Source organism: Lasioglossum baleicum, unplaced genomic scaffold, assembly GCF_051020765.1.
Source record: "Lasioglossum baleicum unplaced genomic scaffold, iyLasBale1 scaffold2115, whole genome shotgun sequence".
In the NCBI taxonomy this organism is placed as follows: Eukaryota; Metazoa; Arthropoda; class Insecta; order Hymenoptera; family Halictidae; genus Lasioglossum; species Lasioglossum baleicum.
The window spans coordinates 1-25061 of record NW_027471174.1 but is presented as its reverse complement, the minus strand read 5'-3'; the positions used below and the strand labels follow the sequence as shown (position 1 = coordinate 25061).

Here is a 25061-nt window from a genome sequence, read left to right as displayed (position 1 = left end):
AAGGAATTTATCGAATCGTATAACCGTGCCGTGTTACGTTCGACGTGAACGTCACGGCTCCTACGTGACCGACAGAAATTCGTTGGTATTCTGTATTATTCATACGCCGCTGCCGCGTTTCGAATCCTCGAAATTTGACTTTAATATTGACGGTTCATTAATGGCGGCTCGTAACGTCGCACGAATTTTGATCGTTCCGCATCACGCATGACTGTTTCCGTGGTATAAAAGCGTTCTCGGAATATTCCGTGATAAATTATCGAATGTTTTATACGTAGAAATATTTCTACGTACTACACGTGTCCAGTTTCCAACGCTTCGAAGATGAATAACGCTTATCGAATACGATCGTCGATGCGTCAACGCGAGAGAACGTAATGAAGGGTAAGCACGAATGAGATAAATGCGGGATCGCGTATAAGACGAAACGGGACGTGAAATTGCGAAGAATGGAATTAGATGAATCATCCTAGACGATGGAAAAGAAAACCCGAGGAAAAGAAAACGAGCTTTACGTGACTGGTCGGAATGGACAAAGGGGAAGTTAACAATCGGGAATGATCATTAATTAACCGAGCAACGAGCATGCGCGGCTCGTCACATTCGAGAGATAAGTATGAGAATCTTCCGAGGAGATATTCGTAGTCGATAAAATCGGTTATCGCATAGTTTCCATAATTTTTATCGAGCAGGCAGATTAATATCGCTCGCAGACCGCGCTGGAATTACGGGACCCCTGTGCTTGACAGCTGATGTGAAAATTAGAGATTGATGAAACGATTAAAGATTTAATCGTTGGAAATTATCCTCGCCTGTTTTGATACAAACTATCGCGGCCGAGATATCGATTATGGACTAAACACACAAGCCAATTAGTCGAATTTCGTATTAAATTCCATCGGGCTGTCCAGCGAACCGAATTATCCGGAATTTTACAGATTTCGCGGCCTAGCGCACGAAATTTCGACGACTACGCGGCCCGAACCACCGGAAGGACGAGATTCGATTAATAATTCGCAAGCGTGAAATTACTCGAAGCGAGTAAAACGGAATGCATCGCGGTTGGATAATAAATACTCGTCGAAATCGCCGGGAAGGCATTAAAACGAGAGTAAATGGACGCGGCTGAATCTTTCAAGGAACGCGCGCGTTTTTGTGGCCCGCACCGCGGTAAAATGCACTTTTACGCGATTGTCCGAGGATTAATTGTACGTCTGTATAATTCAAGATTAATCTCCGCCGGCGGTGATGGACGCGAGCACGCGACGCAGTGTCAATTTGCTTTCGGAGAAATATAAGTGGCAGGGAAAACGATGGAACGATGATTAAAAGCGGGCGGGTAAAAAGCGAATAGGCAAAAGGATCATTAAACGGGAAACGGTGCATCCGTTTTACATGAGCTCGTTCACGCGAAATGAATTTTATCGCCGGCTCGTGTACGTGTTCGCGATAAATTCTCAACCTCCTGTCCAGCGTGAAATAATAATTGTTGTTCCGCCGTGGATTCGTGTTCTCGCGCAATCCGGCTCGCGATAATACGAAAACTGGTATCTCGAAGGAAGATTACCGGGCATAATATCGAGGAGTGGAAACGGAAAGGAAAAATGAGCCAGGGTGGGGAGAGTTTAATGCAAAATACGAAGCACGGTTTCCTCTGTGCAACCACGATCGACTTAACCGGGAAACGCTCGGGTATTCCAGAAGCACGGTGCTTATATTAATTCAACCCCATAAATCACACCGATACGCCGGTATCCTCTCCGGACTTCCCACTCGAGTTTTCCCTACTTTTCTACCCATTACACCCGTGACAGAGTGTATTAGATCTTATCTATTGACTCGAAGTGAAAAGAAAAAAAGAAGGGTAAGGAAGAACGGTGAGACGAGGGTACGATTTAGCTGTAAACAGTTACGAGAGGGAGAAAAAAAGCGGAGCGACTCGAAAATTAATACCCGGCAGCGGCGAGCAGAAAGGGAAGGCAAAAGCAAACTTCGTGTCCGGCAGAAATTGCGAATACGGCATAAAGCTGAGAGCTTTATCAAACAATTAACGAAGGGAACTGCTGCGGAGATGCGTTTCAACGAGTGAACGTCGGCAATCCCGATTAACATAGAACCCTTGACAGCGTGTTCCAACGTCAATTAGAACTGGAAGAAGGACAACGATGTGGACACAGAAGACGTATATACCTTGCCCGTAAGTCCCTGAACCGTGCACCGAGTCTTTGAACTTCTCCATGGCAGAATCAGTTTCTTATATACGTTCGTCTTTATGCAAATTACCGTCCCCGTGTCTCAAAAGAGGGCACACTCGCGATGCACGAAGAACCGACGGTGGACTTGGCAAAAACCCGGTCTCCCTCTGGTAAACATCGGGATATCGACGTCTGCGGGCGAGCGGTGGAAGAATGGTACCGGAGTTAACGAGATCGGTGATTTATAAAAGAGCCGGTTCGAGAATATCGCGGACGAACGAAACGGGACCGTGATCGATCTTCGTCTCGTCCGCAACAGATGCACGTACGGATTCCTTTCGGCGAACGATAAATAATAACCGAGCTGAACGGTAGGCAGCGTGGATAGGGGCGAAAATGGCACGGAAACCGGGGATAATTAAAGGCAGAAATCCCGGCGGAGAAAATGGGCCGTGGCTATCGAATCGGTGGAAAAATAAATTGCTCCCGGCCAGCCGATCCGAAGTGGCGCTGATTAGCCGAAAGACGATCAAACGGATTCAACGGCGGGGTGGAGGGAATATATTAAGTAGACAGAGGCAGTATGAGCGTGGACGACGACCGAACGGGGGTGGATCGGCTGAAACGAAAGGGATGTCGATGAAACTGTGGCCCCATTACGAGATTGCCCTTCGCCTGGTCGCTGCTGGAGACGAAGGCCGATATTTCTGATATCTCCATGGATCCACTCGATCTCCGTTGATCGGAAATCGATGAGCATTCAATCTCTCCTACCATCCACTTCAACTTCGCTCGGGTTCTACACGCATTCGTATACTTTCGACGATGCGTTTTACGGGAAATTGCCTCGCAACGGTTAGCCGCACCCCCGCGTACCCCTACAAGGAATTATGACGCATTACTGGAAATGCTGGCCGAAGAGAGAAGGGGTAATCCATCATCGGGGCGCGTTTTTCCAAAACAGGACCGAGCAGCTTCTCCAAGCCAACGAATTATTGCGTCGCGGTTTAATTTCGCGTTTCGACTGGCCGATTTATAGCCGAGGGGGACGTGGGCGTCGTACGGGTTTTAAAACACTTTGCTCCGAGTGGTTGCCGACTCCCTGAAGCGCGGAGGCAAGCGAAATGAATACTCCGCGAGGATGATTGAGGTTTAAACGAGTGGATCTACTCGTACACGGAAGTATCCCGAGGTTTACACTTGCCGGGTTGAACAAATGAAACGGATGAAATTTTACGAGGCGAAGCTTAATATATGGCGTAACAGATCTCGCGTAATAGAAGGAAACGTCTAGTTAATGCAACGATAATCTCCGGGAGAAATCAGAGCCTCGATGTTTCTTTCTGCCGGCCTGCAATCTCATCGAAACACCGGGATTAGCTGCGGCGAAATTAGGGGAGACCATTTGAAGATTATTCAGATCGCTCTGGCGCTTAACGCGAAACGAGATCTAGATTAATGAACGACAAGTATTTTCCGAACGTTCTGCCCCCGATCTAAGGGCGGCTCAGGCGTTCCTCGACACGCGAAACTTCTAACGACAGGTTTCTGCCCGCGACTATGGCCGTGTAACGATCCGGCTGAATTACTCTCGATAATGAAACTCGAGGCTATCATTATTCTGCGAATGGCCGTACGTCGGGCACCTGTAACTTCTTTCTGGGCCGTTCCCGAACGTGCAATTCACTTTAATAACGCTCTTTTTCGTTTAACGCGCTCCGTTTCTCGCCGTTTACGTTCCCTCGCGAAAGCGAACCCGAGCCATGTTGCCGGGCCTTTTCGTTCCAACTTTATCCGGCCATCCGGAGGCGCAGTCCACCTTTTAATTGTAGAGCATTGGCATTTCGAGCGGCTGAATCCGCCTGGACGTAAATAGCGACAAAGAAAAACCCGCGTTCGACCGTAACAATGAAATCCCAGATCGATCGGAACCGATCGACCGTGTCTTATTCGAATGAGAACCGACATTTTTGTGGCTAAAATCCTGGGTCTAACCTCCCTCTCTCATTCTCTCTGCGCACGAACGTTTCCCTGCATGGACATTTTCGATGAATTATTGCCTACGTCGCGATGTCCCTTAATCCGAGCGGCAGTCTGAAACGAAATCCGTCGAACGTGGAATTTTTACGGAGAAATTTATCACCGCTTGACCGTCATGGACCACTTTACGTTGGCCGGAAAGAAGGATATACCCGGGACGATACCGAAGATAGCGCGACGTTTACGACCCCCTTCGTATCAAATAATGTAGGTCGGCACGAACAACTTCTTAATGGTCATAAAGCCGTGCGTTGTTTCGGTTTTATTCCTTTCTGTCATGCAACAGACGGAACGGGATGCGCGTAGAAACCGTAAATCATCGCCACCGGTATATAAAACTACCCCTGCCGAGCCAGCTTCTATTATCTTTTTTTCGTATTATCTTCTCTCTTCTATCTTTTTCTCTCATTCTCCTTGCCTCTCTCTATCTCTCTCCAGCCACTACTTTACAGCCCTCTCTCTCTCTGTCTCTTCCTCTTCCTCTCTGTCGGTCGCTTTTTCTTCCTTTTACGTGTGCAACGAACAACAGAGGCCAACGACGAGGACGCAAATAACGCAAGGTTAGTCGGTTCTCTACATACGTTTCAAGGATTCCGCTGGGCAACTCTCGCGAGCTTAACACGTGGTTTTGTAACGTTCGTTTAAAGTCGACGAACACACAGCCGCAGTTACAGAACGTTAAAAGTTTCGCCTGGCCGACGATGGCGACGACACTTTCCTGCTCGTTTTAAAGGGACCCGCCGGTTTTCCGATCTCGCGTTACCATCCGCCCGGGCGATAAGAGGAATCGAAAATGGCGCGGGATCACTTGGAAAAATTCCAAGGAGAATAGCCAGCGATTGGATACCGGCCTTACGACGGCATTACGCCGAACGAGTATCGTTTCGTCCTTCCGAGCCTCCTGGGGATGAAATTGAACAACCCCAGCGACTAATTAAATCCCCAAACGGGAAACAACAAGGATATTCCATTCGCGATTAAACTCTGCTAATCCCTAGTCTCGTGAATTACGTTATTTTTATTTCTCGCTGCTATCTTTGCGCCGGGCACTCCGGAGGTATTTAAATAAAACACGCGCTGAATATAAATATTATTCACGATCCCCGACGTATAAATACGTACACAGAAATCCAGGAAAATATCCTGGAGGAAAAATCCGCAAGGTACGAGGGAAAATGAGAGCTCCGAGTATAGTTTACCTTTCTCGAGAAAAAAAATTTTGTTATCTGTTTGTTTTCGTGCGTATAATTACCCCTGTCCGATCGTATCACGCATCCTATAACATTCCGTGTAATTCGTAGCAACGTTTAAACGAAAACTGTTCTTTTCAGCGCGATCAGGATTCAAAGGGTTAAGAAAAGATAACCCTCTACCCTTTCTTTCTTCCTTATATCGACCTTCGCCGGCGTTAAATATAGGCTGACATTCACCATGAAATACTTGATGCAACAACCGCGAGTCGTTTGTTTAACGTGTTTGCCCAGTGGTGCGTCAACGAGAAAGAAGCACAGGCACGCCCCACGCTCCCAGGCTTGCAGCGAAAGCAAATGAATTAATTTTCCTGATTGTCGGCCTAAAATGTACGTCAGGACGATGTAACCTCGCGGAAGAGCCTTGCTCCTGGGTCACACCGCGTTAACTGACGGCCAAATAATTAAACAGTCCCATACGGAACGTATATGGCCGGGACTAATCACGGCACGCAGTGCATCATTGAACCCTGGCGAGAGGTAGCCAGGATTGTTGCATCTCTGGTTCGCCGGCTTATCTCGAGAAATGTTATGCAACGAACATCGCGGCACGTTGACGAGTCATTTCAAGGTAATCGGGTTTCCCAGCAACGTATGCATCGACGTTTTATTAACCGACGTTACGCAGAACAAAACAACGACGTTTGATCAGAAACATGAAAGGGATTAAGGTAGAGCGCGTCGTGTTTGCCATAGCGCTAAAGAGCTCCAGGCACGTTAATCTCGCATGGACATTCCGTATTTATATCCCCCGAAGACATCGAGAAGCCTTATGAAAAAGCGGAAATGCAGTTTACGCCAGGAATACACATATTCCGGTAGATCGTTGGCTGCATGATAACGAGAAGCTGCGGTCGGGTTAAAAATGCATCTCGCGTCAATTTTCCTCGGACGCTTTTTTATTTATTCCACCCTCCCCGTCACGAAGGCATTAGGACAAGAAGAAAATGGCGCAACGAAGAAAACGAAGAAAACGGTATGCAGCAAGGACAAACACCGCCGGGGATGCATCTCGGGCTGAGCGTGGCACAACGGGGAGGTATTAAAAATTGATTTCGTCCGGGCGTTTCCTTTTTCGCGTTTCGAATTAATCCGACCGAAAATACCGGCGGACGCTTTTAAACAGGACGAAAATAATTTGTACGGGGAACGGTCGCTTTTAGCTCAGTCAGCGTGGAAATCGCGATCTCGTCCCACTCGCGAACCTCGACTCCGTTCCCTTCCATCGATTCGCCATTACTTTAATCGACTTAATTAATCTTACTTTTCTTTGCGTTCACCCCGATCGAGATAGACCATCGCCGGGAGCCATTCATCAGGAGAAACTTCCTTCATCTTTGTTCGATGCCTTATCGCGTTGTTCCGCCAACGTTGGTCCCGCGGAGGCCGATTAGATCGTGTTATTAAAGAAAACTCAACGGAAGAAGAAGCTTATTTCCATGAAAAACCAGCCCTCGCGTGAGGCATCGGAAGAAAGGTCGAGCCGTGGAGTGCGAATAGCTCGCGAGCCTCTCCTATCCTATCAAATATAGATCAAGGATCCGGTCTACGCGCAAATGGATAAAAAGCGGGTCAGAGTTCGGAGTGAAACGTCGAAGCACATCTAAATGGGATAACGGTGTGAGGATCGATCAAACGAAGTCACGAGACTCGCTCATTCTATCACTCCGCTCTTCTCTAGACTCGGTTACACTGGAAACGTTTCTACGCTAAATAGCCTAGGCACGGAAGATTTGCGACAACGGGACGTGAAACGTTTATTATTCATTTAACGGATCCACCCATCTGCACGCCCACCACGTGCTTCGAGAGGCAAACCGAGCATCCACCGACTGATCGGACCGATTCGATGCGCTCCGTTAAATTCAACGCAAATTTCGGGGCTCTGCTGGCACGGCTTAACTGCTAACTATTTACTACCTGCTGATTTGCACACCGCACTCCAGGATAACCGTTGTAAACAGCTACTATCTCTTACTGATTTCGTAATTTAGCAAAACCGAAAACTAAGGAGATCGAGAGTTACGTCGGAAAGATCTATATCTGAAATCAGCCAAGCGTTCTCTGTTTGCTCGTGACTGCTGCTGAGTCAGATCGATTGTGAGGCAAGCTACGGAAACACTAACACGTGACTAATAACTGCAAGGAAAGATAGAGGTGTAAAATAACGTGTAGATTTAGGACTAACAACACAAGACGAGTCGATAAAGAGAAACGGATGCACGTAATCTGCACGTGAATAAGACGAGATTGGACTATCTGACAAGACTGAACTTCTGTCTGTCTCCTATCGCACGGATTTGTTTACTTTTACCGACACGTTTCGTCGAATCAGAACCAGTTACTCGTTTAATCTACTCCTGACCTCGCTCGAGATAGCCACAATACGCCGAAACTTGATCTCTAAACACCGACTAAACAAATCTCCAGCTAAAGGGAAACATTAGCCAGGGTAGTTGCGTGCAACTCACCGGAGGGGTGGTGCTCCCTCGATGTCGTTGATTATTTCTCTCGCCTCGATCTTCCGATTCTCATCCGTGCAACCTCGGTCGAACACTCGGCGTCGACCGCGTCGATTCACAGCGCGACGGAGGTCGGAAATTTTTTTAATAAAAGTTGGATACTCGAGATAGGCAGGAGGCCTTTATTTCCCGGACTGAGGAAGTGGCGCGCACGACGTACGCGCGATCGAACGGAACGCGGTCGTCTCCTTTCTATCCCAGGCACGACAGAACGCAGGACTACGGGAAAAAGTCAACACACCGAGCCAAAGGTAAATAACGCGAGATTGAGCCGTGCGAGCGAGCACTGGCCGAAGAGAGACGACCGCGTTCGAATCGTGTCGTCGAAAACACGTTTATCCAGAGCAGCGGGAAGATAGATCGCGCGCGTTTTGTTGTCCCATTGTGTTAGCCCGGTCATCGTTGCGCCACCATTACCCCTATCGCGTTGCGTACCTTTCCCGACCGATCCTATCTCGCGGCCGCCATAAAACGTTACGTAACCGCTATAAAATAAATTACCAGCCATTGCGCCGCTCGCACCTTTTACCTGCTCCGGGCAGTGACGAAATCCTTCGAATAAATTCCGCCAACGCGCTAATTCCGACCCCCTTCCCGGCATCGGTCGAAATTAATTAATTTCCACCAAGCTGCTGAAAATAATTAAAGGATTATCTACTTCGGATGACTTTATCGCGGCCGGCGTGACCAATTTTATCGAGGGTTTATTAAAGGTTCACTGAGGACCACGCTGACGCATATTTTAATTCGCACCAAAACGGGTAATATCCATTTACAACCCCGGTGTATTTACCCCGCTCGTTTCCTTTTTCAGCCGGTTTACGCTGCAGCAGCGTTAATCTTTTATCTTTCCCTTTTTCAGCGCGTAACATTTTTATGGCCCCTCTTTTGTACCCGGCATGGCGGCACGGCATGTCTGAACGACTCGTATTTTGCTCTAGGATAACGGCGCTAGATGTACAGTTTTAATGGCTTCGAAACCCGCGGCAGCGAAGGGTGCAGCGGTTACAGAAAGCCGGAAGAACGGGAAATAGGGCGTTGTAAAATTGGAATCCGCCTGGGCGACTGACGACAGGCAAAATTGCAATTCTGCAGCACGATTTGACGTTCTAAATACCGTTACAGCGAGACGGAATTTATCAAGTATGCCGTGGAACAGTCGAGACTTCCACGGGCAAGTAGATTTCGTTACGAATTTCGACGCGCGCGCGCTACGACGAGCAATTTTATTAGCATTCGTGACAAAAAGATGAAAGGGACGGGACAAAGGGAAGACGATCGACTTACACGCAGCGAAAACAAATGAAAGGAAGGGTTTTCGGTGATAAATTCGCCTGCAGCGGGACACCAGGCTGCCGTAGTACCAACGAATATTTTCCGCTCGAACTCTCGCGGACTTTGACGTCGGGCAATAAAGAGAAAACCGTGCACGTCGTTAAAAGGAATGAAAATGTCTGGCGATCGTTCAACGATCTCCTCCCCTATGGGAAACAAAAACCGCGGCGGTTCGTTTCTCGCGTAACGAGAAAACGAGGAAACGAGAAAATTAAATTCCCATTACGGAAATGAATGAAAACCCTGCACGATATTGTCGACTGTAAAACCGTGGCGTCGTTAATTGCGCGAATGTAAACAGAAAGACGGCGATGTAAAAAGAGTTGGCGTGAAAACGAAATGTCTTCAACGCGACGAAGCGAGCCGCTTCTTTCGTGCGGCTGGGGAGAATGATAAACTCGCCTAGAAAAAAAGGAGATCAAAAAAAGGGGAAGAGCGACGAGGGAGGGTCGAAGAAATAAGGAGACCAGAAGACAAAAGGGCCATAGGCATTGATCACGTGGTATCGAGGAACCTTCCCTTACACGACCTCACCGAAAGACCTCACGATAGATTCACACGGTCCTCTTCTTCCCTTCTGCTTCGACTATCACCGCTGTACATCATCCCTCGCGATCCACCCTCTTCTTTATCATCTATCCGTTCCTGATCAGACACAGATACAGGGGCAAGGACTCGCAGGCTTTCACGTACCAGCCGGCGAGGACGCCTGCGCGCTACTTTTATTGATCAAACTGAACGAACATTCAGTCTGATTCGAACCATCGAACCAGACGGATCCAGCAAACCGAAACACAATTACCTCTGCGACAATACGCGTCAACCACTGTTCACCGTTCTTTTCTCTAGATTCGTGCACGCTCCGTTCCCTACGGCCTCCTCGTTTCCAAACGAACACCTTTGTCCGGTTTTTACCTGTCAAACGACGTTAAAACCAGAGGCGATTTCTGCCCGGGATGAAAAAAACAAGAGATAAAAAGACGATAAAGAGAACCTAACCCGACTGCCGCGAGGTAACTCAGCGCTCGTTAACGAAGTTCTTCGCTAGTACGGACTGAGCGTAATTATTATAAAAGCAATTTAACACCTACCATTTGCAGTTCAACCATCGATTCGTCTACGATGTCATTCAAGAATACCGACTCGCGGAGTTCATGATTTTCGAGTAATTCTAGTCCCGCACTGGACACGTTAAATTCTAATTAAATCCAAACTATTCTTTCGCTACTGTCGTTCTCCCTTCGACAACGACGATACCGATTTGTTTCATTTGTAAAACGAATGCCGATTAACGTTTAACCCTACCTTCGGCACACACAGGAATCGATATTAAACGCAAAGCGCAACACGATCAACCCCTCGCGTGTGGACAAAGCCTCGTATCTCTTTAATCGAGTGAAACAAAGAAAGTTGGCGAACAAATGGAAACTGTACCCCGGTGACTGGCACTTATGAATGAACGAAACTGGTCGCGATCGGACACTCCACGTGTTACGAGGCAGCAATTAACACACGATGGAATCGATCGGTTGATTCAGACGCGTCGGAGTTGCCTCACGCACGTGTGCTTGCTTGAAGGACGATGGCCATCGATGTGATTACACGAGACCACGGCTATTTGGTGTACAGCTGTATCCACGACATGGAAATTCTCACTCGCGTAATCGTCGTTCAAACCGCAGAGCCGGTAACCACGCCGTTATAATTATCCAATTCGATCGATGCACAGCTGGAGAAACGGCGTAGGATGGCATTGGAGATGCCAAGGGGATAATATCGTGTCGACCGAGGAAATTCGAGGTAATGAATCGGGAGGGATGGCCGCAGAGATGGAATTTCGAATATTTCACTTCCACCCGAGGTCGAGCATCCGACGATTTGCGTAGTAGCTGCGAGGGTAAACCATCCCCTTTGCGCCCTCGACGCGGATCGATGTTGATAAAATATCGGCTTAATCGATGCTTAATAAAATATTGTCCGATCGCGTTATGCGACAAATATAACATTTACGCGACCTTTAGCAGATCGTGTCGTTCGGCCGCCTGCGGCCAACCCTGATTCTTTTTTTATAGCAATTTATGCACAGTAGCCAGATGATGCACGGTAACGCCGCTTTTCATCAAATTGGTAATTTCGGCTGCGCGTTATATCGGTATAAAATCTTGTTTGCCCTAGACATGGAAAATATTGCACCTATAAATTTTATGGATCCGTGGTAGCCCGGGATCGCAGGCCTATCCGCTCTCCGTATAAAATTCCTCGCGGGTATATCGAATATCCACCGCCCAAATATTTTCCTTCCTCCGCTCTAAATTAATCCGCACGAATTCCAGGGAACCGTGCACACGAGCAACCCTTTCGACTATTTCCGCGAATTAATTCGCGCGATCCGAATTTCCACAGAGCCGATGTTCCGTGCAATTTGGTTAATTGTTCGCGCGTAACATTCATTATTTCGCTCGTCAAAGGATTTCATCCGATTACGCGTAAACAGACACCGGGCAGACAAACTGCTAAACTGGGAAAACAATTGGTCGAAGCATCCGCAAAGAACAACGCGGCCTTATTAACCGGTTTAACGCGCGCGCAATGGCCGACTCGCTATTGTTTAACGCAAACCGGTTGCGATCTCGAGTGTCAACAGCTCAATTATAAAACGGAAATATGCCGATCCGGTTGTGCGTGCGTGCACAATACGATGTTAATGATCGTTGTAAAGGATCTCGTGTCATTTATGTCGATGATATTTATCCCTCTACCGCTGACGCGAGTCGTGAATGGAAACTAAGCAACAGATTGCTTTTCTCGTACTTCGAAGCAACGGTTTCAGAAAGTCTATCCGTGGCTGCCGCGTTTCATTCACACGGCCAATCGAGTTTACATCCGACACTTTCAGGTGACGTTCGTTAACGTGCAATCTCCTCTTTCACGACGAACTTGCCCTAGCCACGAGCAAGTATTTTACCTTGCTAACCCCTTCCATAGCGCAAAGATACGTGTCACTGTTATACCACACCGTAGTGTCCGTTGCTTCCAAGACAAATTGCCACCCTCGGGGGTGCCTGTTCGCAGAAAGTATCAGTCGATGAAAAACTAATCGATTTCGCCGAAGAATCATTTTTCTTCTCTTACTTATTTTTCCTTCGAATTTTTATCCTCCATTTCGATTTCGTTTCGTTCAGTTTCGATAAGCGATTTCACGATGATTTCAGCCAGACGAAAATTACGTCGAATTGATCATTTTCGCGCAGAGTTATCAATCGTGTGTTTCATAAAACTATAATATGATAAAATTAATAAAACCGTGTATTACGAAATATTCCCATGATTAATTAGGATCGTGGAAGGAAACGAATGCGGAGAGGGAATGAACGAAACGTGGCTTCCCGTGGCACGGCAAAAAACGACCTGCTTCATTTGCTCATTAATACCATGAATGGCGTTGGTGTATGGTCCTAACATGGAAGCAGACGCAAACTCTACAGTTTAACACCTGTGAACCGCGAACGTTGCGAACTATCCTAATTAAATTTGAATACGCGGCATTCGATGCAGCGAAGAGCAAGTAATTAGTACCGCGCGAAAATTTTTTTGGAAAAAGTTCGCCGCACGAGTGGACGATTAGTCAAGGGAAAGTTTAGGAATTAGTAACTTAATGTACAGGCTAATAACGAAAGATTAGGATAACGGCGGAGGTGGATAATATGGAGAAAGTTCTGAGAAATGCCTGGGACTCCTGTCGGTTCCGGGATTCAAGAATTTGCAATTATAATAGAAGCTTCTGCACGGAGACTGGACCCTTTTAGAGATTAATTTCAACGTTTCCTTGTATTGGAATTGTCCTCGTTACGATCGTGGAACATATCGGTTTGGCATTAACTCGATCGTTGTTTAATTAAATTAATCGGAATGCTCGTTCCGTGCTTCCATGACAATTCAGAAAGCGTGACTACGAAATTAAAACGTGGCTCTGTGTTCTTCGTTTCTGTAAATATGCACGCCGAGAGCAATGTTATTGCAACGAAGAATTCAATCAATCGCAGCCCGGACGGAATCCCATTTGATCGAGAAAACGATTACTTCTACACCTTTTAATATGCAGATTCTGCTAAACGAAATATATTTATGCAAAACAGACTGACTATCGTGTTTCTCTCGTAACTAAATTTCGATTGAAATTTAACGGAATATTATTTCGATAATACACGTGGATTACGGATGAAAAATATAATGAAATTTTCAAGTTAAAAAAAAAAGAAATGTCACGGAAATAAAAGAATATCGAAGGAAATGATGGGAAAGGGTCCTCATCGTCCGCTTCCAAATTGCTTCGCGGTATATACGGAAGTAATACAAGTACTCCAGTGTTATCATCCACCCTATTTCACAATCCGGGGCTTACATTCAATCCTCGGAAAACAAAAAAGGGAAAACAAATGAGAGGGGAGACAAATCCCGAGGAAAAGTAATTCCACTCGCTCGTCGTATCATCCCTTTATTTTTCCTCTCTCGATTTATGTATATACATGTACAATGATTCGGTATCGCCACAGTGTAGCATCGTCTTACACGCTACCTAACACCTTTAAAAAGCCGCGTGTACGTGTGTTCGACGAACAAACGCGAGCGAAAGTGAACTCTCGCGTCGGCAAACACGTAGGCGGAAATAAGTGGGAAGCACGAACTTCAGCCTTCTGTGCCGTTAAATCCGAAACCGTGTACGGCTTTTTAATTCTCGATACTACTGCGCGTAAACACGTCGACGGGATGGAATGAGAAGATCAATGAGTGGCTGGATGGAAACGTACGAGGGCGTTTTTCAATTTCGAGACCCTTGACCCTCCAAGCACCACGGAATCGCCGTTTTTATTTCACAAGCCATAAATCTAACGCGTTACAACCATCCGAGGGGTCGAAGGAACCGCGTGACGCGATGTAACGACCAGAGATCCCCGACTCGAAATATCATCTAAAGAAGAAGTTTGATCGGCGAGATTCCTTCCAAAGAGAATCCGCGAATGATGTGATTTACTTCGCCACACTCGGAGGGCTCGAATAAAATTCTGGCCGCCTGCCCGACCCGAGCGTTCGCGTTTTAACGCGTTTGTTCGTCAAAAGTGCACTCGACTTATCTTTCTCTATTCGCTGAATCCATTGCGATCAGAAGGAAAAGAGATTCCCGATGAGACGTTCGAACGAGCACGCGGCAGGAATCGTGGCTGCCGCGTAGCCTGTTAAACCAGTTATACGTTCGATCGGTTTCCCAGATTTGCTCGTTCGGCACTCATTTCCTTTCACGGCAAACGGAACCGCGGCACTCCGCTTCTAATCTACGAATTAGGGCCCACCTATCACGAGGGCACTCTCGTCGATTCGATATCCTCGATCGTTCATCGCGTCGAGTCACGAAGCGTTGTCAGATATCCCAAGGAGATATCCAAAGTAGCCGATACTCCATCGAGATACTCCGGGAATCGAGGATCCCTTCGAGCCTACGTGGACACCACACGCCAGGTACACCGGGATTAGGAATGTGGCCAATTGCGTTCGTGATTCGTGAAATTCTCTGCCAAGTATCCGACTACAGACCCGTCCGGAGGTTCCATCTCGTATCTCTTTTCGATTCCACGTTCAAAGATCGAAACATAGATAAATCGTCTAGAAATCTCTACTAGAAAAACAGTGCCGCGACGGATAAACAATCGAAACAGTCGTAACGTATGATCGCAAAAGATCGAGTATTTTCGGAAACTTCACGCGCTAAAAATTCAGTCCGTCTCGCTAGATTCTAATCTAATCGCTATACTTAATGCCCCTAGCTCTATGATAAGTCTCTGACAGAGGAAGATCGACAAATTGATATGTCAAATTTCGAACATAGTTCCCTCTACTCGATTCAATGCCACATTCGTTTCTCTCGATGCACCTGGATGTACCTACGACCCGAACGTTCCTCGTCTATCAGGATTATAATACGGAATACTCGAATTCGAGGCTTCGTAGGACGATCCTGGGAAGGCCGACCACGTGATGTTTAAAATAATCTTCGATGAACGCGTGCCGTTTCATCGATCACCATAGATGTTCGCGACGGCTATACAGTGTGCAACTGACATTTTACATTCGCCCAAAGTGACAGGCGAACTGCTTTCGCGATCTAGCGAACCGTGCCTTACATCGTCGGTTGCTTGTCGTATTCCAGCTATTCCTGGCACCGATCGTCCGTGGCTCTGCGCCCTTTGACACGTCGGCCATGTTATCAGTGAACCGTACAATTGTCAGAGCACAAAAGATCGACTTTGCTCCCGCCGAATTTCAATATTCCGGATGAAAAGCTCGCGTCTTGAACCAAATGGCTCAACCAACGACCACCGTGCTATTTTATAAATAGAGCCGGACTGGTGGTATCAGGAATACCGTGTAAAGTCGAAGAAAGTCGAGGCAGAAGAAAATTGCCCGAGATCGAACGGCTGGCATTGCCATAAACGTGTCATTGAAATGAAAACGAATTGCGAAATTCATTCGTGAATACTTCCATTCCGATCGAGATATCTATCGATGCATTTTTGTTGCTCTTAGCTATTAGCATACGCGATTCGACGAAAAAGAACGATTTGAAAGACGAAGAAAGCAAACTGAATGTTAAAAATGTTATTACGCGAGAATCAGGCGGTTCTGACGATAAAGAATTCGCAGTGTCTGCGTTTATTTTGCGAATACGTTAATGATTGATCAACAGGCAACCACCGTCGATCGGCATTTTCTTCTCCATTTTCTCTCCTCGACGATATTTGACTTGGAAATATTCGAATTCACGACACCACACTGCTACGTTACGCTTTAACGTTATGGCCTGCTATTTTGCAAGTCCATTCGAGATGTCTGTACGAACGTACGTCGATACTCGCATCCGTGGTCGCGACCGGTCGATTTGGAGCAAACGCAACACGACGTCGTAAATAATTCTATTCGGAATCTAATAAGAACTAGTGTGCCGGAAGAAAGGAATCTATGTTCGCGTGAGTCGACGATAAGATTGTCTCGCTAGGGAAAAACGGTCGCGTGGAAACTGTATCAACTCGAACCGTGTACGTTCAGTTTGATATAGGAAACAGAAAAACACGCGAGATAGTCGGATCGAGAGAATTCTTTTCTTCTCCTTCCCTTCCCTTTTCACTCCTTTTTTCCGCGCATCCTCGATCAGCCTGGATATTTGAATTTTCTCGAGCGGAACCGTTTACTTAATCTTGACACGATCGCGGTCGTTCATCTTGAAAGATTGCCGAAGCGGCTCCGGAAGAATCTGGAGGAAAAATCTGTACACTGACAACTCCGCGATCCGATGGATCTATCGTGAATTATTTTCATTGGCCGACTTGGTAGTCGCTAGCGTCGCTATCTCTAATATCCTTATCGTCCAAAAAGGAAGAACTTTTAACTTTGAATTTTCAAGGGAATACCGAGATACCAAAAGCTAATTATAACCGTCCCCGGATAAAGTAGCAAGTAAAATTCGAGAATTTGGTCGTCGTCGTCTAGTCTGCTTTAACTAGAAGTTGCTTCCACAAGGGAGCAAGGGAAACTCGTGCGAGAATTCAAATCTCGTCAGTCCGTCGCATCGTCGCCGACGGCAGTTTCATTCTGCTTGTTTTCCCACCGGTAAACAATCGAACCACAGCTTATCCCATAGAAAAACTTTGTCGTTACCCTTTGTCTACACGCCGCGAATTAATCGGACCGTTTAAGACGACCAGCGGTTTCCGGCCGAATTCAGGAGGAATTCGATCGGTTTTGACTTGTACGCGGTGAAAGACGCGAGAATACCTATATTATCCACCGTGACGAGTGAAATGCAACTATTTCCGCCTAACGTGTTGCAAGAGATGCGCCAGACATACTACACGCGACACGACAACGTCGAAAGCTTTGTGTGTTCCTGTGTTACTTACACCGTACAGTTTTATGCACGCGAAAACGAAGACCAGTCGCATATTATCTCTAATAAGAGTCTAACAAAGAATCGTTTAAGAGAGGCGTTCAACGTACGCGTTATTCGAGTCGGTTAAACATGTGTTTAACACCGTCGTTGGCTTGTACGTACACATAATCTACGTTGCACGATACGTACACTCGAGGCCCGGTCCAGTGCGACACAAGCAAACTGTCCATTATCAAGTTCAACCTCGAACAGTCGACCAGCGTTGTTTGAAGCTGAATCTTGAATCCATCATTCCCGTTTTCCTTTCAGCTCGCCGAGATGACAATAGCGTGCATCGATAGAGATGAACGAGAGTTGCATTATCGCGATATCTTGGAAGAGAAGTGTCGGGTTTGCACCCTGTTAATCCTTGAATCTTAGATTCTTCGACAGCTTCGTTTACCCCTTTTGAAAATAATTTCAATGTCAGACACGTCGGGTTATCGATTGGTTTACGCTACTTGGTCTCGTTAAAGTTCCTCCCTGGAGATCCCTCTTCGGTATGTATCGATGATATGATATCGAGCGCAAATCGCAAAGAAACGCGTCGAACGCAATTCGCATTTCGTTCTGCCCCTTTGAGACGTCCCGCCGGTTCTTCTTCTCAAACAATACTGAAAGCGGAGAACATTTTCAAAGAGTCTCTGATCGTCAATGCCGAACTTCTAGATCATATTTCCCGAAGCGAAACTTTTTCGATTCAAACTGGAATAATATAGTATTCAGCGGACGAACGGTTAAGCGCGAAGAATGAACTGTAGATGCGTGGTGAATACATTTGAATCTCGAAAAAGAAACGGGGGGGAAAAAGACGGAAAGGACTTTCGTTTGAAACTTTCCCCGAATTTGACGATCAAACATCGATTTTCTTCGTTATCCAGCGTCATTCGTGTCTCTTCGACCCTCGCGATTAAAGCTTTTGTGTCCCGTGAGTCGATCAAATTTTCACGCTCCTCTTCGACTAGTCAAACCGTGAAACAAACTTCTAAAAACCCGACGTTCCGGTGTCATAATACCCTCCGTCGTCTTCCAAGTTTCTTTGGTCTTTGTACTACTGCCAATTACCGCAGAATTAAGCAAGATGAACCCGGCCTTGTTTCATCCCCGAAGTGCTTCGACCGACGTTCAACACCGCGTTGAAATACACGTGTTACAGACAAGTCTGTTAATTTCAACAAAGATCCCCTCGTCGTATGCAGACGAACTTTATTCAAATAGTGACAACGTTACGTGCCTCTTCCGTCAACATCCTTTCCAGATCCTATTCGTGGAAGAAACGAGCGGAGAACATTTGAAAGAGGAATTCCTGGCATTATCGTTCTATTATAGCTCAATGAATTTGAATAGTACATGCACAGTGGTCGCGTGACGACGAAAAAGTTCATCTACTCTTTACCCTACCGGTTGCGGTCTCAGTTCGAAAAGGAAAGTCTTCAGGAAGCCAATTCCTCTGTGTCGTCGCCGCCGACGAAAAAATCGGAGAATTCCATTTGAAAGCTCGGACTGGATCTTCGTCGATCGCGTCAAAAGGACATCGACTATTCTCAACAGCCCACACGTTTAGCTAATTCAGACCAAGGAAGACCGAAGTATGCTATTTATTCGCGAACGAAAACGAACTCGTTGTAATGATTCCAACGGTTCTCTTCGGAATCCACTCCGGGTTTCAGTTGTTCCGAATTGCCGCCAGCTGTGCCGGAGCCGCAGCTACCGGCCAGTTTAAAACCTTGCTCTTGAAGCATGTCGAATGCCTGCTCGATGGAGCTATGCTTCAGGAAGAACCTCGAGGTGTAACGATTCGTGGTACCGTGGTCCGGATCACGGCTCTCGTTTAAAGTCTCCCCGAACACGGCCCTGCAAAGAGTCACGCGGCCGCATACAAGGATCCTCGACAGCTTCCGAAACTTTACATCCGCCAGACCCTCGCGACCGAACGCGAAGCTTCCACGATAGCCGACTGTTATATATCCGGGTGCTCTTTTCCCGGAAGAGGTCAAGGAACCGGAAGACTTGCCGTTCTCCACAATGGCACGTTCCAGGCCGGGCAAGCCGTAAAAGTTCGCTTCCTGTTTCAATCTTTCTTTCTCTCGAAACCCTTCCGGTAGAACCAGCGCCTGATTGCGCAGGAAATCGAGGACGTAACGGAACAGTACCCCGTCACGGTCCAGGAAATATTTCCCTTTCGCATCTTTCTCTACCGGCGTTTTCCCCGAAAACAAAGAGGCCAGATGAGAATCGCCTTCCCGGGTGAGGGTGGTGAGAGCGGTGGTGTAAAATACACCGCCCACGTTCAGCTCCACCACGCTTGGCACGGCTTCCTGTTGCTGGTCCGTCTGCTGTTGATCCACCATGCTTCTGACGCTTCTCTGATAGACTCGTCTCGCGTACAGCCGCGCGTTGCGACTCGAATCAGCGGCCAGCGAATGCGTGAAGAACAATGAAGCACGGAGAGGGGAGAGAAGGGGGGAGAGAGAGAGAGAGAGAGAGAGGGGGGGAGAGGAGATGCGATATACAACGAGATGACAATGACCAGCGGAAAAAGGGGAAACAACGTATATGCGCACGAAATCCCTGTGTTTATTCTCGCCTGTGCGACGATACCGATTGCACCCCCGCGAAGAACACTTCTCCTGACCACACTGCACACAGCACCCCGTGAGAGATCGCGTGAACAGCGAGAACGGGCCGATGTATCGGGTCAATGACCGAGGACAGCTGAGGGTTGAGACGAGGTGGACACACTCCAAGACAGATCTGACCCCGAAAGCGTGCTCTCTCGAAGCTGAAGACGAGAAAGACTGACGATGAGAGACTGCGCCTACGGTCGGTCGAGAAAAGCCGAGCTTAGCTCGGCTCCGTCGCTGCGCTTCCTCTCCTAGGCACTTGGCGCGCGCGGCAGGACGCACCACTCGTGTGTGTTGCGAAGCCTGATACGCTGGCGCAGAAGGTGCACCGACAACGCGCGCCGATCCGCGAATGGAGAAACGCGCGCACCACCCCCTTGTCATTCGATCACTGCACGCGGACCATCCGCGTGCTATCCTCGCAACGAAATACCCTTTTCCCACTCGTGTTCTGGTAATTGATCACGTTATATTCCATCGGCCGATCACGCTTTGAGATCCCGCTTCGTTGGCTTCGAATTTCGCTCCGCGACATATCGCGGTTCGCTTTACTCGCGAACGAGCGAGAAACGAGGGAAAAAAAACGAATTGCCGTTATCCACTTACCTTTGAACATCGCGTGATTCCTTTTCCTCGTGTAATTGTGCTCCTGTTTCCTCGGCGTTTGGTAATTGATTGCGTCCTCCCGGTATCTGACGTTTACAAGTTCCGCCATTGTTACAAACTGTCCTAGCAAAGACGCGGGAAAGTGGCTGCTGGGTAATTTCTTGTCAACCTAAATTGAACATAAATACCAATTGTACTTTTACTTTGCTATGAGTAATGCTTGCTTTCCTATTATATATATATGTGTGCATTTAGGTAGAAAGGCAGAGATATGATACGAAAGTAAAGTTAAATCTTTGCGTTGTGATTAATTATGTAGGATTTAGATAAAATATTCGTTAGATAGGAGTAAATTTTTCGACACAGTCGAAAGAAATGATCGGTCAACATTTACTAACCTTGCATGTATTCTCTTTGTCCGCTTTCTACCGCTTCCATGCTATTTCACTTTTACACGCGATAATGTTATGCACTCTCATAAAAGTATAAAAGGACGTGACGTCGAAAATTTGCGATCAACACTTATTTCATCATTGAACAATTAGCGCCCTCCCTATCACTTGCCCCCACTCCCTGATCAACTGGTTTCACAAATGGCCGATGTAGCGCGCCAATCAGTCAAGCTGGGTGCGTGAATTGGATGACCAGCGATGGCCGTTGTTAACGATGTGAAATCATTGCAATCGCCTTTTATTGCGTATTACAAATCAGTACGTTATAAGCATCGCTTTTCTTACATTACGTTAAATATGGCCCACTACAGAAATTAATGTCACGTTATAATTTTGCTCGTGTTACTACGCAGATCAACATATGTGAACATCTTGGCCTTTCATCGTCCGTCGGAAACTGGGACGACAATTTCGCGGATAAACCATCTTTAATCGATAGTTTGAATTTCATCCTCGTTCCAAAAAACGATCCGAACGAGAAATGTCAGAATCACGAAAAAGAAATGTCAGGGAAGAATCCAGAGGTAACATACTCAGAAATCATTCCTGGAGTAATGGAATTGACAGCGGGGATGAACAAGCTGGTGAAAATCAATTACTTAGAGAACAGACAGCCAGTCCAAGGTTCGTAAATTTATCGCACTATTTGTAGATACATTCGTAATAGTAATCGTCATTTTATTTTTATTCATAATTTCTTATCTGATACATTTTTCTTTGTTCTTTCTTTGTTAATTGATGATACGATTCGTGGAATATTATACTTAACATCACATTTCTCAAATACGGTATATCGTTATTTAAGTACTTTTTCAAAAATATTTTTAGTTTACTAAATCCAGTTGGTGGTACTAAAATCTATATTTTTTCCTAATCTCGTGCTCACTGTCACGAACAAGATAAAAAGTCCTTCAGATAAAACAAGTTATGAAACATTTCAAAAACTATTTACTTTCAAATAATCTATATTGTGCGAATAATCAGGCATATAATATGATAAGGTAGAGAATGTATTTTTTTACATTTTCTGTGTGTAAGCAGAAAATATTGCAGTCGTTAATTCCACAGTCTAAAGAAAGCAGTTCTACTGAATTGGTTGAATATAAAAGTGCTACTATAACATTTTGACAACTTAATTAAATTACAAAATAGTCTATATTTTTGTTTATAGTCATCGTCAATCAACTGTAACAGACGAGCCAATCTCTAATATGACACTGTTTAACGAAGAAAAGATGCGTAGAAAACTGAAATTTTTTTTTATGAACCCCATTGAAAAGTGGCAAGCAAAACGTCGTTTTCCATATAAATTCATTGTACAGCTCATTAAAATTTTATTGGTGACAATACAGCTATGCCTATTTGCCCATAACAACTACATACATGTAAATTATACTTGGGATAATCGAATAACTTTTTCGCATCTTTTTCTCAGAGGATGGGATGCAAGTCTAGAGGTAACTATACATATATATATTAATATATAATATATTTATGATATATCAATTAATTAATAAATATAAAATTTCTTTATACCGTATGTTTAATAATTTTTACTTTCAGTTACCCACCTATCCACCTGTAACAGGTCCTTTGGCAATTTATAAACGAGATGATTTCTATAGGACAATCGATTATGCTTTAGATGGCTATTATAATCTTAGTAATGCAATTGGATCTTATTCGTATACTGCCGAAAACAACTCAGTTAGTCCAGCTGTTTTATGTTTGTACCAATATAAAGAAGGTATAATATTTGGTTTTAATGAAAGTTATGTCTTTGATAAAGAAATCATAGAAACTTGCATAAATATAACCCATCAGTTTCATAGTGAATTTAATACCATAGAGCTGTTACTATCAAAACAAAATATTAATGTAAATTTTTCTGCGCTTGTTAAAGCTCATTTAATGTTTGCTTTAAAAACAGTCAATTTAAAGGCTGCCGGACCTATGACACCACCTGATTGCTATAAGTTTATTGTAAAAATCCATTTTGATAATCGTGATTTCGATGGTCAAATGTTACTTTCATTAGATACTGAACCAAAACGGCTAGAATGTAAAGGTGATACGCGTTATGTAACAGATAGTCGTATTGAATCGACCTTAAGAACATTGTTAAATGTATTTGTAATTTTTATTTGTACTACATCTCTTGCTTTGTGCTCAAGAGCTATATACAGAGCACAATTATTAAAATTTGAAACCATGAATTTTTTTAAAAATACGTATGGTAAGATATTAAGCTTTGAAGGAAGATTAGAATTTTTAAATTTATGGTACGTCATGATTATCGTTAATGATCTTTTAATTATTATTGGCTCAGCTATAAAAGAACAAATTGAACGGAAACAATTTGGTAGCGATCATTGGAATATTTGCAGCATTTTTCTTGGCACGGGAAATTTACTCGTTTGGTTCGGTGTATTAAGATACCTTGGTTTCTTTAAGACGTACAACGTCGTAATTCTAACTCTGAAAAAAGCTGCTCCTAAGGTAGCACGATTTTTAATATGTGTGATTCTTATTTATGCTGGCTTCACATTCTGTGGCTGGTTAATTTTAGGTCCGTATCATATGAAATTTAGATCACTGGCTACAACTTCCGAATGTCTCTTTGCTCTCATTAACGGAGATGACATATTTGCCACATTTTCGTCAACATCATTTATATCACCAATGTTATGGTGGTATTCTAGGATATACTTATATACATTTATTTCATTGTTTATATATGTGATTTTAAGTTTATTTATTTCTGTGATAATGGATGCTTATGATACGATCAAAATTTATTATCGCTATGGTTTCCCTAAAAATGATTTGCAAACTTTTATTGCGACATGTAAAGACGAAGCTTCTAGTGGCCTTTATAGAGACGACTCTGAAACCAGCGATTTATCAGAGCTTTTAGATCGGTTTTGTTGTTGTCGAAAAAGGCCCTTTTACGGGTCATTTTCAACATCGGGTTCGGAATTTTCAACACAATCAGAACAAACGTGTGGAGGAGCAATCTGTATATAGTGCACTAAAGAACAATGATATATTAAATAAATATTATGGCTCCATGGCAGATATTCGGTATTATAATGACAATTTTGTCGAATGAATGAAGTATTTTTTGTAAAATTGACTAAGTTGCATTTCTTTTCTTAAACACTGCAATTGTGTGCCATTTTTATATTTTATACAAATATTAATAAGGATGAATAATTCATTTTATCTTTGTTAGTGCATAATAAAACATTTTGGCATATAGAAACGAAACGTAAATAATTCTAAAGAAATCGTTTCTGCCAAAAACTTTTTCAGTGCAATGTATATACATACGTTGATAGAAATATGATCTCTTCTTATGAAGAAACATTCACATGTATAAACAAAACTGTAATATGCCAAAGTAAATAATGCAAATAATACACAGTTTTATATATACATGGATTTATAATAATTGTTTTTTAAAGAAGTTAAGTAAAATTAATTAAATATATAACTGAGTATATATAAGAAAAAGTTATTTCTGCTAATAATACGATAAAATATAGAGTTGCAATAAGAAATAAAAAAAAGGTAGAGCATTGCTAGATTTTATTAGGTATGAGTTGAAATTTGTAACTTACACATATTTGTAATATCTATAAGAATTTTATATATTGTATTTTATACAATGTGTATTGTATATGATACCTTGATACTCATCAAATATTTATAAGATGAAATATGTTTTTCTTAATCGAAATAAACAATAAAAAAAAAATGTGTTATATAATGAAATATATTTATAATATAATATGGAATAAATAAAATTATAATTTTTTGAACACTTAATATTTTTTCTTTATTTTCCTCTATGTTATATTACATTATATTGAAATGAACCATGTGAAACTATTTATATTTTCGATCAGTCACATAAATGCAATACATACTTTCGAATATTGCTTAACATACGATAAAATATTGAAATAATATAACCTAAAAAATATACTTAAAAGCTTTACATACGAATCACTTACAAGCTCTAAATTTGTCACTACAATAATATCAATAAATTCA

General features: G+C 44.3%; 2 protein-coding genes across 2 annotated transcripts; one reads left to right on the top strand and one right to left on the bottom strand.

Moving 5' to 3' along the window:
- Positions 1–18918: 18918 nt before the first annotated feature.
- LOC143221247 (BTB/POZ domain-containing protein KCTD16-like) lies at positions 18919–19671 on the bottom strand. The gene has a single exon (XM_076446729.1). It carries the CDS (start codon positions 19669–19671, stop codon positions 18919–18921), a length of 753 nt encoding a protein of 250 aa, XP_076302844.1.
- Positions 19672–21483: 1812 nt separating this feature from the next.
- LOC143221246 (mucolipin-3-like) lies at positions 21484–24029 on the top strand. The gene is made up of 3 exons (XM_076446728.1): positions 21484–21626; positions 22174–22459; positions 22566–24029. The coding sequence occupies exons 1-3, from the start codon at positions 21484–21486 to the stop codon at positions 24027–24029; spliced, it is 1893 nt and encodes a 630-aa protein (XP_076302843.1).
- Positions 24030–25061: the final 1032 nt, after the last annotated feature.